The sequence below is a fragment of the Coregonus lavaretus genome (genome assembly GCF_964263955.1).
Source record: "Coregonus lavaretus genome assembly, contig: HAP1_SCAFFOLD_4857, whole genome shotgun sequence".
NCBI lineage: Eukaryota > Metazoa > Chordata > Actinopteri > Salmoniformes > Salmonidae > Coregonus > Coregonus lavaretus.
In genome coordinates this window covers 16,935-33,410 of record NW_028156736.1, presented here as the reverse complement: position 1 = coordinate 33,410, position 16,476 = coordinate 16,935, and the positions used below count along the sequence as shown (strand labels likewise).

Genomic DNA, 16,476 nt, shown 5'->3' with positions numbered 1-16,476 from the left:
AACTTTTTGGTAAAAACTCAACTCGTCGTGTTTGGAGGACAAAGAATGCTGAGTTGCATCCAAAGAACACCATACCTACTGTGAAGCATGGGGGTGGAAACATCATGCTTTGGGGATGTTTTTCTGCAAAGGGGCCAGGACGACTGATCCGTGTAAAGGAAAGAATGAATGGGGCCATATATCATGAGATTTTGAGTGAAAACCTCCTTCCATCAGCAAGGGCATTGAAGATGAAACGTGGCTGGGTCTTTCAGCATGACAATGACCCCAAACACACCGCCCGGGCAACGAAGGAGTGGCTTCGTAAGAAGCATTTCAAGGTCCTGGAGTGGCCTAGCCAGTCTCCAGATCTCAACCCCATAGAAAATCTTTGGAGGGAGTTGAAAGTCCGTGTTGCCCAGCGACAGCCCCAAAACATCACTGCTCTAGAGGAGATCTGCATGGAGGAATGGGCCAAAATACCAGCAACAGTGTGTGAAAACCTTGTGAAGACTTACAGAAAACGTTTGACCTGTGTCATTGCCAAGAAAGGGTATATAACAAAGTATTGAGAAACTTTTCTTATTGACCAAATACTTTTTTTCCACCATAATATGCAAATAAATTCATTAAAAATCCTACAATGTGATATTCTGGAGAAAAAAATTCTCATTTTGTCTGTCATAGTTGACGTGTACCTATGATGAAAATTACAGGCCTCTCTCATCTTTTTAAGTGGGAGAACTTGCACAATTGGTGGCTGACTAAATACTTTTTTCCCCACTGTAACTGCTGTATAGAAACTGTAATTCATTCAACAATAAACCAGCCAATCAGCATTCAGGGCTCGAACCACCCAGTTTAAAATCTACAATAAACCATAGCAAGTGTCCTCATTTTTACCTCCTGCACCTGTTTGACCCAACACAAGTGCAAGCTCACACACACATGCACACACAGACACATTGCATTTTCTGCAGAACATTGTTCTAGAGATCCTCACTCTCTTCGAAATGAGATCTACCGGTGTGTAGATAGAGGTATCAAGCAACCTCTACATTCAATCAGAGACACATTTGTTTTATTTCCTCCTACTGGTAATGTTATTACACTGAGACTAACATAGTCCTACAGCATTGTAGCTAACTAATAGTAAACTAATTTCAGCCTTAATTCCTAAGGACCTGATACCTTTTATAGCCAACATAACAGATATGCATTCTAATTTACAAACTAGAAAAGTACATTTCTTGAAGACAACATGTGTGTGCTTGCTCATCTTAGGGTTTTTCATGGTAGTGAAAGAGGCTCTGAGACTGCAGAGTTGGATTGATTGACTGCTGCCCCCCTATGGTAAATCTTGGCCCAAGCATAGCAAAGAGGTGAGCTCTCCTTTTTCCTTTTTGTTTTAACAAGATCAGCACTCTTATTATTTTCTCTTTCACAAGATACAGACAGTTGTTTTGCATCATCTCTTGTCCGATAATGAAAACCACATGATCATTTTACTAAATGGCATTGGTTGAGATGATAAAATATGACAAACAAAATTCCTATGTTTAATTTCATCTAAAATTGGTTGTCAAAATCCGCCCGGTTGAGCTGCCTGTTAAAGGGTTCATGTGGATGCTACCATGATTACAGATCATCCTGAATGAATCGTGAATAATGATGAGTGAGAAAGTTACAGAGGTTAAAAGATCATACCCCCAAGACATGCTAACCTCCCCTGTAATTGGTAATTGTGAGAGGTTAGCATGTCTTGGGGGTATGATCTTTGACCCTCTGTAACTTTGTCACTCATCATTATTCACAATTCATTCAGGATTATCTGTAATCATGGTAGCATCCACATTAATGTAGAAGTGTTCAGAAACATATTATATTCTTATTTACAATAACATTAACATCAAAATGACAAATACATTATTTACCATTCATTTATTTTGTGCACAAAATCATCTGAAACACAACCAAAACTAATTGCAAATGCATCCAACAAGTGTGTAGAGTCACAAGCTTGATGTAGTCATTGCATGCTAGGATTATGGGACCAAATACTAAACCTTTGACTAATTTATTTAAAAGAATCTTTAGGGGTGTCAATAATTTTTACCTCGACCTTTTTGAGAAAAAAAATATATTACTTGTTAAACAAAATCTCTTTCTCTGAGCAATTATATTAGTAATTTCTTTAGCATACAATATAGCTCAGTATTTAAATTATTTATTTTATACAGTCATTATTGCTCATCTTTATCAAGGATGTCAAAAATATCTGTCACGATCGTTGACTGAAGACACGGACCAAGGCGCAGCGTGATAAGCGTACATTTTATTTAGTACACAACACGAACAATACAAAACAAACCTTACGGAACAAGATCCCACAAAGACTAGTGCAAAACAGGCTGCCTAAATATGGTCCCCAATCAGAGACAACGAGCTACAGCTGCCTCTGATTGGGAACCACCCCGGCCAACATAGATCAAAAAGATCTAGAACGAAAACATAGAAAAACTAAACATAGAAAAATCCACACCCTGGCTCAACATTTAAGAGTCCCCAGAGCCAGGGCGTGACAGTACCCCCCCCCCCCCCCAAAGGCACGGACTGCGACCGCGCCACAAAAAAACACAAGAGGGTAGGGGCCGGGTGGGCATTCCGCCTCGGAGGCGGATCCGGCTCCGGGCGTGACCACCACTCTCTCTCCACCCCCCCCGTTGCGCCCCTGATCTGGTCTGGCCCCGCTGGCCGGAGCTGGACTGGACACCGGTGGAGCGGATTGCTCTGGCTCCGGAGTGGAGCAGCTGGCACCGGTGGAACAGGCACGGGCCGTGCCGGACTGGACACACGCACCACTGGCTTGGTGCGGGGAGCAGGAACGGGCCGGACCGGGCTGACGACGCGCACCACTGGCTTGGTGCGGGGAGCAGGAACGGGCCGGACCGGGCTGACGACGCGCACCACTGGCTTGGTACGGGGAGCAGGAACGGGCCGGGCTGACGACGCGCACCACTGGCTTGGTGCGGGGAGCAGGAACGGGCCGGACCGGGCTGACGACGCGCACCACTGGCTTGGTGCGGGAAGCAGGAACGGGCCGGACCGGGCTGACGACGCGCACCACTGCCTTGGTGCGGGGAGCAGGAACGGGCCGGACCGGGCTGGCGACGCGCACCACTGGCTTGGTGCGTGGGGCAGGAACAGGCCGGACCGGGCTGGCGACGCGCACCACAGTCTTGGTGCGAGGGACAGGAACAGGCCGGACCGGGCTGGCGACGCACACCACTGGCTTGGTGCGGGGAGCAGGAACAGGCAGGGCTGGACTGGGAACACGCACCATTGGCTTGGTGCGGGGAGCCGGAACGGGCCGGGCCGGACTGGAGGTCTGGAGCGGAGAGCTGACACAACCCGTCCTGGCTGAATGCCTATTTCCGCACAATATGTGTGAGGCATCAGCACAGGACGTACAGGGCTGTGCACTCGTACTGGCGCTACAGCACGTGGCACTGGCGCAGGATATACGGGACCGAGGAGGGGTCCTGGAGGCCACGAGCGTTGAGCCGGCACACCCCGTCCTGGCTGCATGCCCACCTTAGCACGACACGTGCGTGGTGCTAGCACAGGACGTACAGGACTGTGCCGGAACACTCGCGGCACAGTACGTGGCTCCGCCAACCACCCTTTTAGCCCCCCCAAAAAAAATTATTGGGGCTGTCTCTCGGGCTTCCTCCTCGGCCGGTACCCTCTGCGTTGCCGCTGCTCCTCTCTGTAGCGCGCCTCCACAGTCTCCTCTCCTGCCTGGGCATTCACCTTTGCCCATGGCCCTCTGCCCGCGAATATCTCCTCCCAAGACCACCATTTGCCCACCTGCGACATCGCCATCTTCTCCTCCTGGGCACGCTGCTTGGTCCTCTTATGGTGGGATCTTCTGTCACGATCGTTGACTGAAGACACGGACCAAGGCGCAGCGTGATAAGCGTACATTTTATTTAGTACACAACACAAACAAAACAACAAACGATACGTGAAGTCCTAGGTTAATACAAAACAAACCTTACGGAACAAGATCCCACAAAGACTAGTGCAAAACAGGCTGCCTACATATGGTCCCCAATCAGAGACAACGAGCTACAGCTGCCTCTGATTGGGAACCACCCCGGCCAACATAGATCAAAACGATCTAGAACGAAAACATAGAAAAACTAAACATAGAAAAATCCACACCCTGGCTCAACATTTAAGAGTCCCCAGAGCCAGGGCGTGACAATATCAGACCCAACTCTACATTGGATTTGAAACAAGTCATTAACCAGTACTGTTTTCATCTAATCTAACTTCAACTTAAATACATTAAGATTCAATCAACCATGGACGAATGATAGTATACCTAGCTTTACGTTGAAATTATGGTGTCCTTTGGGCAAATAATATATGTCAATGTAGCCTACATAAACCCAACCTTACTCCGAATGTACTTTCACATAAGAAAAGTTAGAGAAGTTACTTTAAACTATTCAATGTTATTTAGGTAGTCTACACAAATGAGTATGGAAGCTGTTCAACATCTAAATGTGTTGGCATGATAGCTCAGCTGAAATGTACACAGTTTGTTTCCAAAGCTAAACAGGGTACATATATAAATATATATAAAAATATAAAGTTAACTGCCAAAAATAATGGAAAGACTTGAGTAAATGTGGGATACAATGTATATTGAAAGCAGGTGCTGGTTCCATTGTTAATTAAGCAATTAACATCCCATCATGCTTAGGGTCATGTATAAAAATGCGGGGAAGGCCATTATTTTGGCTACCATGGCTATTCCCAAATAGGATGACAATGCCCCCATCCACAGGGTACGAGTGGTCACTGAATGGTTTGATGTGCATGAAAACAATGTAAATCATATGCTATGGCCATCTCAGTCACCAGATCTCAAGTCAATTGAACACTTATGGGAGATTATGGAGCGGTGCCTGAGACAGCATTTTCCACCACCATCAACAAAACACCAAATAATGGAATTTCTCATGGAAGAATGGTGTCACATCCCTCCAATAGAGTTCCAGACACTTGTAAAATCTATGCCAAGGTGCATTGAAGCTGTTCTGGGTCGTTGTGGCCCAACGCCCTATTAAGACACTATGTTGGTGTTTCCACTATGTTGGCAGTTACCTGTATATTAAATGTAGGATGAAAAATATTTGGGGGGAATTTAACACAATTTCAACGTATTCATAGATCTGATGATTATGTTGAAATTAGATTGATGTAACAACCTGTTAGTCAGGTTAAGTCAATGTATTTAAATTGAAGTTTTACCCTAATCTCAATGTTTACAACGTGGTCCTCTGTAGCTCAATTGGTAGGGCATGGCGCTTGTAACTCCAGGGTAGTGGGTTCAATCCCCGGGACCACACATATGTAAAAATGTATGCACACATGACTGTAAGTCGCTTTGGATAAAAGCGTCTGCTAAATGGCATATTATCATTATTATTTTTCCACATTGATTCCACGTTGACAAATTACATTGAAACAAATTGGATGTTTCATAGCTAATTAGTTTGTTTTACTTTGTTGATTAGGCTACTCTGTATATCCAATATAAGACTCCACAACTCACCAATTGCGCAGTACGTGCACAGTATGCAACCGTTATCCTGTCCTAGCAGGATCTTATCAGCGTCAGGTAGGCTACTATGCTCCAAAAGGGCAAAGATTAGGCTACCACCTAAAACAAAATCAGTGAGAAAGCAGCTGTACTGATGATATCAATGCAAAACAATACAACACAATAAAAGCTTGTTTTTGGTTCTATTTTTGACCCGACTTGTAGAGCTGCTAGGACCGTGGTTAAGTTTGATTGAAATTAGACAGACAAAACTCAATAGCTATTAGTAGATTTCACCTATAACACTCTTCATCTAATCCATTCACCACCAGCTTGTCAAACCTCCTTTACAACCAAAACATGAGCATAAACACTTTTGGGCTTTTGCTCCAGCCCTTGATGAGCTGAATCAGGTGTATTGGAGCAGGGCTGGGGCCAATGCTTACCCAGCAGCTCTCCAGGAGGAGGGATGGTTGATCCCTGTTCCAAAGGACATTACTGAGTGAACAAAAATGGAAGACAGAGTAACACATACTGTACAGTGGAACTTGTGAGACAGATTCAGTAAAAATGTATGCACACATGACTGTAAGTCGCTTTGGATAAAAGCGTCTGCTAAATGGCATATTATCATTATTATTACATGCTGCATAGGGGGAGGTATTATGCCATTCAGACTCAGTTCTGCTGAAACACTTGTTTGGAATTCGGACCTACAAAGTGTCTTTAAAGTAGATGTGTTTGATGTCATTGCAACATATGATTTTGGCTGTGAAGAAAGCTCTGTCACTTTAAAATGCGTCTTACAGAACGGAGCAAATGTGCAATAGAGTTGCGTGTCGAGGTTGTCGATAACATAAAGCAGTGACATAGTCCTTGAATGCGCCATTGTTACGCTGTCAGAAGCATGTTATAGCAGACTTAATAAACAGTCTTGGTAGCTGATAAAGTGTATTACATTCATGACACAAACCCTTATTTTACACTAAGCATATGGCTAGCCAGCTAGCATACCTAAACTACTGCTGTGTAAAGTCAGTTGTCGTACGCTAATGTTGTTGCTGTTGAATTTTTATGATGTCTGGGCTATCCGGGGATTGACAGCTGTAAAACTTGTAACATACTTTTATAAATGTATGTAGTTCTTTCCATGAGATGTTCTTGTCTATTAATGTTCTGTATAATGTCATGTTTCATGTTTTGTGTGGACCCCAGGAATAGCTGCTGCTTTCGCAACAGCTAATGGGGATCCTAATAAAATACCAAATACCAAAGACGTCTAGCGACATCATCTAGAACAGACAGTTGGTGAACATAATCAAACGAACATGGGAGCTTGTTTATTGCAAATTGTGACACCAAATGGCAGTGGTGGAAAAAGTATCCAATTGTCATCATACTTGAGTAAAAGTAAAGATACCTTAATAGAAAATGACTCAAGTAAAAATTAAAGTCACCCAGTAAAATAAGTGTCTAAAAGTATTTGGTTTTAAATATACTTAAGTATCAAAAGTAAATGTAATTGCTAAAATATACTTAAGTATCAAAAGTAAACATATAAATAATTTCAAATTCCTTATATTAAGCAAACCAGACCGCACAGTTTTTTAATTTATGGATAGCCAGGGGCACACTCCAACACTCAGATATCATTTAGGGGCTCCTGAGTGGCGCAGCGGTCTAAGCACTGCATCTCAGTGCTAGTGGTGTTACTACAGACCCTGATTCGGTTCCAGGCTGTATCACAATCCGGACGTGATTGGTAGTCCCATAGGGCGGCGCACAATTGGCCCAGCGTCGTCCGGGTTTGGCCGGGGTAGGCTGTCATAAGAATTTGTTATTAACTGACTTGCCTGGTTAAATAAATAAAATGTTATAAATTAAGCATGTTTGTTTAGTGAGTCCGCCAGATCATAGGCAGTAGGGATGTTCTCTTGATAAGTGCGTGAATTTGACTATTTTCCTTTCCTGCTAAGCATTGATAATGTAACAATAACTTTTGGGTGTCAGGGAAAATGTATGGAGTAAAAAGTACATTATTTTCTTTAGGAATGTAGTGAAGTAAAAGTAAAACTAATGCCAAAAAATCAACTTAAGTAGTACTTTAAAGCATTTTTACTTAAGTACTTTACACCACTGAAACATGGAACTGTAACATTTCTTCATGTTAGCCTACTTTGCTTTACATATTTAGGGAAGCACGTGGAACTTGGTTGCTCATGTTCGTGTGCACCAAACTGTCTGCTTTTTATGCCACTAAACGTATTTGCGATGAGTATGTTCCTTGTTCTGCATCACAAGCCTATGATGGACTCATCCCATAGCTTTTCCCTCCTCTGTCCTGGTGTCCACTTTCTTCTTCATTTTCTTCTTGTCTTTCCTGTGTTTGGCTTTGGTCTTCTTGGTCTGCACCCTCTCTTCTGTGTCTTCTTGAATCTCAGCCTGCATATGTGGCCCCAGGCAACATGCTTATAGGTGCTCCTTCTGAAGCCAAAGTGAGTGGGAGGAGCCTGATAGGACAGGCACCAAAGGGGAGGAGGACAAAAAGCAGCAGCAGGATGCAGAGGAAGAGAGGTGCGAGGAAGAAGAGGGCGGGAGGAAGGAATAAGTGCCAAGGTGGTTTTATTCTGGCCTCCAACCTTGCTGAGGTTCGCTCCTCCTCTTCTCCCTCTTCCTCCTCCTTTCCCTCTTCCTCTCCCTAGGTAGCCCCGAAGCTGGTTTTGGGGGTATCCCGCGAGCCTTCTGCACATGGATGTAGTCGGCCAACTCATCTGCGAATGAGTCATACACCTTCTGAGCTTTGCATAGGTCAACAACCTTCTTCTCTCTGTTGGGGCAGAGGGTGAAAGACAAAGGGTTACATAGTTTAACACAGTACAGAGCTGGGAACTTATAATGAACATTATCTGTTTTGGGGAAACAAAAGATAGCAGTCAATCGATCGAACATAGTATGTTCTTCATGAAACTTTATGTGGTTGTTCTCTTGATCTGGTGCTTGTTTCCTTGCATGTGAGCCTGGTACATCTCCACAGAGTCTAGCTTAATGTTACACACTGGACAGGAGTTGGCTGCAGACAGAGGAATTGCAGACAGAATAATATTATTACTCAGAAACCTTGCTTTGCTCGGCTCCCCACAACACTCAAACACATAGACACATTTTTGAAGGAGAGAGAGCTATTTGAGGGGTTAAAAACATTAGCCCATTTTCTCTGACAATGGCTCCCTTTCCATTCCAGGAATGCTTTCCTTTCCACCCATTTCATTGACTGGCTGATGACCATAGACAGTCAGACAGTGTAGGGCATGGGTATCTTGTGCGGGGTCCTCTCCCAGGTCTTTGAGCAGCTGCTGGCGGGAGTGATTTCTCTGGTGCTTGCGGCCAACGTAGTGTTGCTGGGCCATGTGGGGGTTGTTGAAGGTGGCGGCACACAGGTGGCAGTGCTTGTTCGGGTCACTCAGGTCCACAGTGTCTGAGGTGTCCTGGGGTCCCTTCCCCACCTCCTTGCCTGTTCTCTGGTCTGTGCCAGAGGCCTGGAGTGGGCTTGGAATGGGAAACTCAGGGCCACTTTGAAAGAGAGAGTGTCTGATTGGGAAAGAGAGATATGTGGGTTCAGTTTTTAACACTGACTATTACTTAGTATTAGATTACTAGTACTAACCTGTCTATTAGGCAGAGTGAAATAGGCTGTACTAACCTGTTGTCATGGAAATTACAACCAGGGACACCTGATGTCAATCATAAATGAAACATACTTTATTAACAGCAAGCTGGAGAGGTCACAGTCAAACTTAGATGCATAAAGTACCTGCTTACACAGACAAGTTATTCATTATTCATAATTAATTAATCATTGACATGTGGTTCATGCATGTGACAGACCAATACCTCATGGGGCTTCTTCTCTCCAAGCTGAGACCTTGAAACTGAGCTATCCCTTTCTTTTCAAAATAATGTTCTGGGTGTACTGCCAAATTGCAGATACTGATAGTGAGGATTCCTCCCAGGCACGATCAATCAGTCACTTGCATGAACCCAGTCAAATTGGTTATTAGAAAACACAAATATAAAAAGTTATTTCACACTGTCTATTAGGTAGAGTGATATAGGCTGTACTAACCCGTCAATTAGGCAGAATGATATAGATCAGGGATGTGACACATTTATAATTCTTCTTAAAATTAAAGTTGGTTTTCCATTAAAACGATAAGAAAAATGCATAAAATTCCATGTGAATTCACAACGCAGCTGTGCTGCTGCCAGCAACGGTTTGGGTCTCATGGTGCGTCCCTTTCAGATGGTTAAGCATTGCACCTGTACTACCATTACTGTACCTCAATTCCACCTCGCAAAGTTAGCATTTCCTTCTCATTTAACTTCTCGAAGTATTGCCATACAGGACTTCTGTCACGCCCTGGCTCTGGGACTCTGTTATGTTGAGCCAGGGTGTGTAGTTTCTATGTGTCTGTGTTCTAGGTTGTTTATCTAGCTGATGTGTTTTCTATGTTGGCCGGGGTGGTTCTCAATCAGAGGCAACGTGAATCAGCTGTTGATTGTTGTCTCTGATTGGGAACCATACTTAGGCAGCCTGTTTTGCCACAGTGTTTGTGGGATCTTGTTCCGTGTATGGTTTGTGTCTGTTACCTGCCTGTTCCTGTCCCTCGCACCAAGCCTATGGTGCGCGTCGCCAGCCCGGCCCGGCCTGTTCCTGCTCCCCGCACCAAGCCAATGGTGCACGTCGCCAGCCCGGCCCGGCCTGTTCCTGCTCCCCGCACCAAGCCAATGGTGCGCGTCGCCAGCCCGGCCCGGCCTGTTCCTGCTCCCCGCACCAAGCCAATGGTGCGCGTCGCCAGCCCGACCTGGTCTGTTCCTGCTCCCTGCACCAAGCCTGTGGTGCGCATCATCAGCCCGGTCCGGCCCGTTCCTGCTCCCCGCACCAAGCCAGGGGTGCGCGTCGTCAGCCTGGTCCGGCCCGTCCCTGCTCCCCGCACCAAGCCTGTGGTGTGCTTCGTCAGCCCGGTTCGGCCCGTCCCTTCTCCCCGCACCAAGCCTGTGGTGCGCGTCGTCAGCCCGGTCCGGCTCGTTCCTGCTCCCCGCACCAAGCCTGTGGTGCGCGTCGTCAGTCCGGTCCGGCTCGTTCCTGCTCCCCGCACCAAGCCTGTGGTGCGCGTCGTCAGTCCGGCACAGCCCGTGCCAGGTTCACCGGTGCCTGGTCAGGTACCGGTCAGCTGCTCCACATCGGAGCCTAAGCAATCCGCTCCACCGATGTCCAGTCCAGCTCCAGCCAGCGGGGCCAGACCGGACCAGGGGCGCTACGGGGGAATTGTTGGAGGGTGGTGGTCAAGTACTGTCACACCCTGGCTCTGGGACTCTGTTATGTTGAGCCAGGGTGTGTAGTTTCTATGTGTCTGTGTTCTAGGTTGTTTATCTAGCTGATGTGTTTTCTATGTTGGCTGGTGTGGTTCTCAATCAGAGGCAACGTGAATCAGCTGTTGATTGTTGTCTCTGATTGGGAACAATACTTAGACAGCCTGTTTTCCCACAGTGTTTGTGGGATCTTGTTTCGTGTATGGTTTGTGTCTGTTACCTAGGACTTCACGTATCGTTTTGTTTTTCTTCATGTGGTGACTCTAATAAAAAAAGTGTGTTCACTCATCACGCTGCGCATTGGTCCACTTCCTCCAACGATCGTGACAACTTCGCTGCTGTCGCTTGCCTTTCTCTGCCATTTTCCCAACTGTTAACGATGATGTAGTGGTGGGGAGTCGACTCCAAAATAATTAATTCCTCGACTCCCACAGCATCATGCTGTGGGGATGTTTTCAGCGGCAGGGACTGAGAGACTAGCCCGATCACGTTGTCTGGCGCCAAATTTTCCTAAAGGAAACCCTGAAATGTGCATATTATTTTAGAATATTCGCATGAAAATCTGTTGCCAATTGGATGGAAACCTATAGACACCCTCAAGACTCTGGCAAGTGCGCTAGTCCAGTGTCACTTTGATTATGCCTGCACATCATGGTTCACCAGCAGCCCCAAACATCTAAAGAATAAGCTACAGACTAGGGTTGAATATTTTCCCAGTATTTTACAAATGTACCATACCGAAAATAATCCCTTTTCTCTTGGGTAACCCATTATTTCCCGCCCAAACCAGAAGTGTCATTCTAAAGCATATAAAGCATATTAATGTCTGGATTTGATTAGAGCTTTGATCGACATGAACATTCAAGTCTGATGCTACCTGAGTCTGATGAGCCATGCATTAAATACATTTTATGAGCCCTACATTAAAGATATTTTATGATCCCAAGCCCAAAAAACCCCAAATGATTGTGCCGTTATCCAATATACTATACATTCTGCACAACAGAAAAACTTAAAAGCCAATAGATGTAGCTATGTAAAAAAAATATGGTGACCCCGAAAGCCAGATGGAGATGTGTAAATTAGACGTACATTCAGTCAATATATTACTGTAGCATATGCTGAAGCAAATATATTATATATATATATATATATATATATATATATATTTATATTTTAGTCATTTAGCAGACGCTCTTATCCAGAGCGACTTACACTTAGTGAACACATTTTTTTAAATATATTTTTATACTGGCCCCCCGTGGGAATCGAACCCACAACCCTGGCGTTGCAAACGCCATGCTCTATCAACTGAGCTACATCCCTGCCGGCCATTCCCTCCCCTACCCTGGACGACGCTGGGCCAATTGTGCACCGCCCCATGAGTCTCCTGGTCGCGGCCGGCTGCGACAGAGCCTGGATTCGAACCAGGATCTCTAGTGGCACAGTTAGCACTGCGATGCAGTGCCTTAGACCACTGCGCCACTCAGGAGCAAATGTAGGGACCACAATGGAAATAAGTCTTTGACTTTATTGTGTAATCCCGATCACTTTTATTTTTATTTGTCAGTATTTTTTTTACTGACAAATAAGATCAATCAATCAATCAATCCAAACTGTACAGAGGCAATTTGATAAATGGAAAGAGACATCTGTTACAAAACACCCAACAGTTGAATGATGTTCAGAGATTGTCAAACCAAGCCTTCGATGGTAGGGAGGGATGTATTTGTCAAGATTGACAGTCAATTTATCGTGGTGTTGAAAACGCAAACCATGTCAGTATGTTTTGTTTATTGGTTGTGTGGTGCATTGCCACAGAAACCTGTTGGTGGAAAATGTGTTCCATATATTTTATATAATTATAACTATGGCATCAAAATGTTGAAAATCTGATTTCCCCCTTGCTGATCCGGCTCTGATCGTGAAGTAATGAAACAGGTAGGGAGAGTGAGCTCCTTTGTGGTGGTCGGTGTACCCTCAACCGTTTGGCCCGTAGCCCTGCGTGGCATCCACTGGGCCACAAAAGCAAAGTAGATATCCATGTTTATAAACACAGGGTCGCTACAGTTACTATTATTTGTGGTCGTAAACATTATTTTGAGTTAATTATATGAGGGGGGAGGGTGCTACATTTATTTTACAGTACAAGGGGAGGGTCATGTGAAAAAATTAAACATGCGATCACAATGTTTAGTTAGGCAGCTAAGTTTTAAATACATTAAGACCCTAAAACAAGCATTTTAATCTCTGCATTTTGTGCATTAGCTAGTTTCTTAACCCAGGCACAAGTTCAAATGGAATAGGAGCTAAATACTTAGGCAATAATTGGCTGCTAACCCATCTAATGTGACAGCAACTGCAGTGGGGGGATTGTGCTAGCAAATTGGCTTCAAAGCAATGGCAGCTATTTAGGGCCTCCCAGTCAAGTGTTTGAGTGGGACCTAGCTAGCTAGCTATTGGAGTAGGTACAAGGCTAAGCGCAAAACGACGTTCAAGTGGGAAAGACACGATTATTTACCGACAGAAAGTGGTACTCTCGGATAGCTGGTTAGCTAAAGTTGACCTTATCATAGGCTACAGTGCCTTATTCGACATTGAACAGTTAGTGAACTAACCTTAGTTCTCTAATTTGAGAACGCCCTTGCCTTGGATAACGACGTTAGCATTGCTACCTAGCTTGTTAGCTACGAACTGTAATTACACATTCTTATTGAACTCACTTTCAATCTGTGAAACATTGGTATAGGTGTTAATGACTGTGTCAGCATCTACAGAACCCACGTTATGAGTAGAAATAATGTTATTTTCAGTATCTGACTCCACTAGCAGCGGAGAACAGATACTTTGCTCTTCCATCTCTGTTCTTATCTGAGCAGCGCATGCGCATTGCGTAGATAAATAAAACATGTGTTGCAGAATGGTCCTTGCTATCTGGGATCCTTGGGATCCTCGCCTCTTCCTCTCTGCTTTTTGAGATACATCTTATTTACTCTCTGTAAAGTTCGAATTTTGTGTGCTCAACTTTCATATAATAACTGAGAACATTTTATTCTATTGTTTATGCTAGTGTTTACATTTTTATTTTTATTTTCAAATCATGTTTTCAAAAAAGATAACCTTTCTCTCATCATGATATTTATCCTGACCTATACTTTCTTTGAATCAAATCAATTAAAGAGAGGACAATGATGAAGACATTCATAACAAAATAGATACTTTATTACAGGAAATGGCATGTGCATGATGTTACATCTGTAATTGATAGTCTACAGCAGAAAAAAGGGACAGAAAGAGGATGCAAGGGTAAAGAGAAATGCTACATGATTTTGTGGATAAACCACAAAATTGGACCAAATCACATGATATTAGAATAGAGGTCATATGAAGGAAACAGACAGAGACAAGGAAGGATTTAAATCAGCCACGGTTGATAGGTTGTCTAAAGTTACTTTCTCTTCTGAAATTCTCTGGCCAGGGAATCCAACTGCAAAGAGAGTAACACGACATGAATTACAGGTACAGTATTATTTTTAGCCTTCATTTATCCCACAAAATAGACATGCTTTAATGAAATGGTCTAAACAAGGGAGGAGATGAGTGAGGAAAGTCACACAGGGAACCCACCCATGTAAAATCCTTAAATCCAAAATAATTGTACTCCCGGAACCCAGTTCCCTCCACTATTTCCACCCCTGGATATGCAACATGCTTGTAACACCTGTAGATAAATAATAATACTATGCTCACACACTAGTGGCATTTCATTATTCACCCTGAATGAGGGACTGATTTAGACTTGGGACACCAGGGCTACATTCATCAGGGCACAACATTATGGAAATGTCAGATAGAAATACATGATGCAGAACAAACATGCCTCTGACACAGAATAAGGAATCACATCTGCAATGTTCCACAATGTTTGCCTATTGATCATGGCCCTGGTGAGTGACTAATCAGTGACCATGTAGAAAAGAACGCGAGAATATTCCGGCCCCTCAGGCTCAGATTTGAGCTATTCCAGGCCTATATGATTGCCACATGATACAGCATCATTACATGAATGTACAACCCCCTTCCCACCCCTGCACTCACAATAATGTTTTTAAGGATGTTCCTTCGCTGGGGTCTCAGGTAGCTGCATTCTCCTGCCTCACAGAGTTTAATCTCCTCTGAAATCTGAGAGAGAGAGAGAGAGAGAGAGAGAGAGAGAGAGAGAGAGAGAGAGAGAGAGAGAGAGAGAGAGAGAGAGAGAGAGAGAGAGAGAGAGAGAGAGAGAGAGAGAGAGATAACCGCATGATGGTAACACAAATGGCTACTGTGTGTTACCCAGACAGGTGCTAAACACCTGTCTTGATTCCTGATTAAAAGTACTGTATGTAATATCCATTTGAGTCATTGAGATTGTAGTACTGTGACCCACCTCAGAGGTGGTAAATGAGTCCAGCTCCCTCTTGCCTCCTGGGTACCAGCCATGGGACCAGTGCTGGGAGGAGGACAGCTGGGCTCCCAGACACAGCAGCAGCCCCAGCATAAACACCAGTCTAGCCACACTGACCATCACTGGAGCTGGGTGGAGAGGGATGGAGAAATGTAAGGAGAGGGAGGGTGTGGGTTAAGAGAGCATACTGTCTGTGCAGTAGGGCATACCTTTCAAAAGGAAAGAAAGGGAGGGATGCGGGCTGGTTATACAATGAATGCCTCAGGAACGAGAGAAAGTGCGAGAGGCTGCTTTAACACAGGCTGCCCAAATCCGTTTTTTTTTCTCACAAAATTGGTCTTTTGACAAATCAGATCAGCTCTTTTTCCAATAATTGGGCAAACGATCAGAATTAGGCTGCCTGTGTAAACGCAGCCCATGTGGCCTGTCCTACTACTGCTGGTAGTGACATTGGTGTCAGAAGTGTGATGGCGCCTTCTGATCGGCCAGGCTTGCAAATCAGGGTATCCAAATGTTGGTGAAGAGGCACGATTGGACAGGAAAACAGCAACAAGCCTTAAAGTTTAAAATATATGTTTTTCTTGTAATGCAGGATAAATATTTGATACAATCAAATAATATTTATGCAGGGGGGAAAAATCTCCACAAAGTTTGCAGTGGGTTTCAAAGATCAGTTTCTCATAGGCAATTGTTGAGGTAATTTCTTCTCAAGATTCCACTTACCAAGGCAGGATTGAAAATAAAGAACATGTTAACTGCGTAATCTTCATTGTAAAACAATTTATTTTTATTTTTATTATTCATAGACAGCATCAAACCCAAAGCAAATTCTATAATCCTCTCCAAGATCTCACTTCATAGCCATTAATACCCAAGAGCAGAAATCATAGCAATCCTTACCTTAGACCCTTAGTCTGATAATCACTGTGGTATGGAATCGGTTATCACTGTTGATGTCCGCCAGGTACGTCTGTGTGCCCGCTGTTCACTTCTGCCTATTATTAACCTGTTGGTATACAGAAACTCAGTGGCACATTACTTTTCCTGAGGCGACGATGAGTGTTGT

General features: G+C 44.2%; 1 protein-coding gene across 1 annotated transcript; it reads right to left on the bottom strand.

Annotated features, from left to right (window-relative positions):
* Positions 1 to 14,414: 14,414 nt before the first annotated feature.
* LOC311126026 (progonadoliberin-2) lies at positions 14,415 to 15,530 on the bottom strand (the record flags this gene model as incomplete). The annotated part of the gene is made up of 3 exons (XM_084200057.1): positions 14,415 to 14,453; positions 15,065 to 15,148; positions 15,393 to 15,530. 3 exons carry the CDS (start codon positions 15,528 to 15,530, stop codon positions 14,415 to 14,417), a joined length of 261 nt encoding a protein of 86 aa, XP_084056183.1.
* Between the last annotated feature and the right edge of the window lie 946 nt (positions 15,531 to 16,476).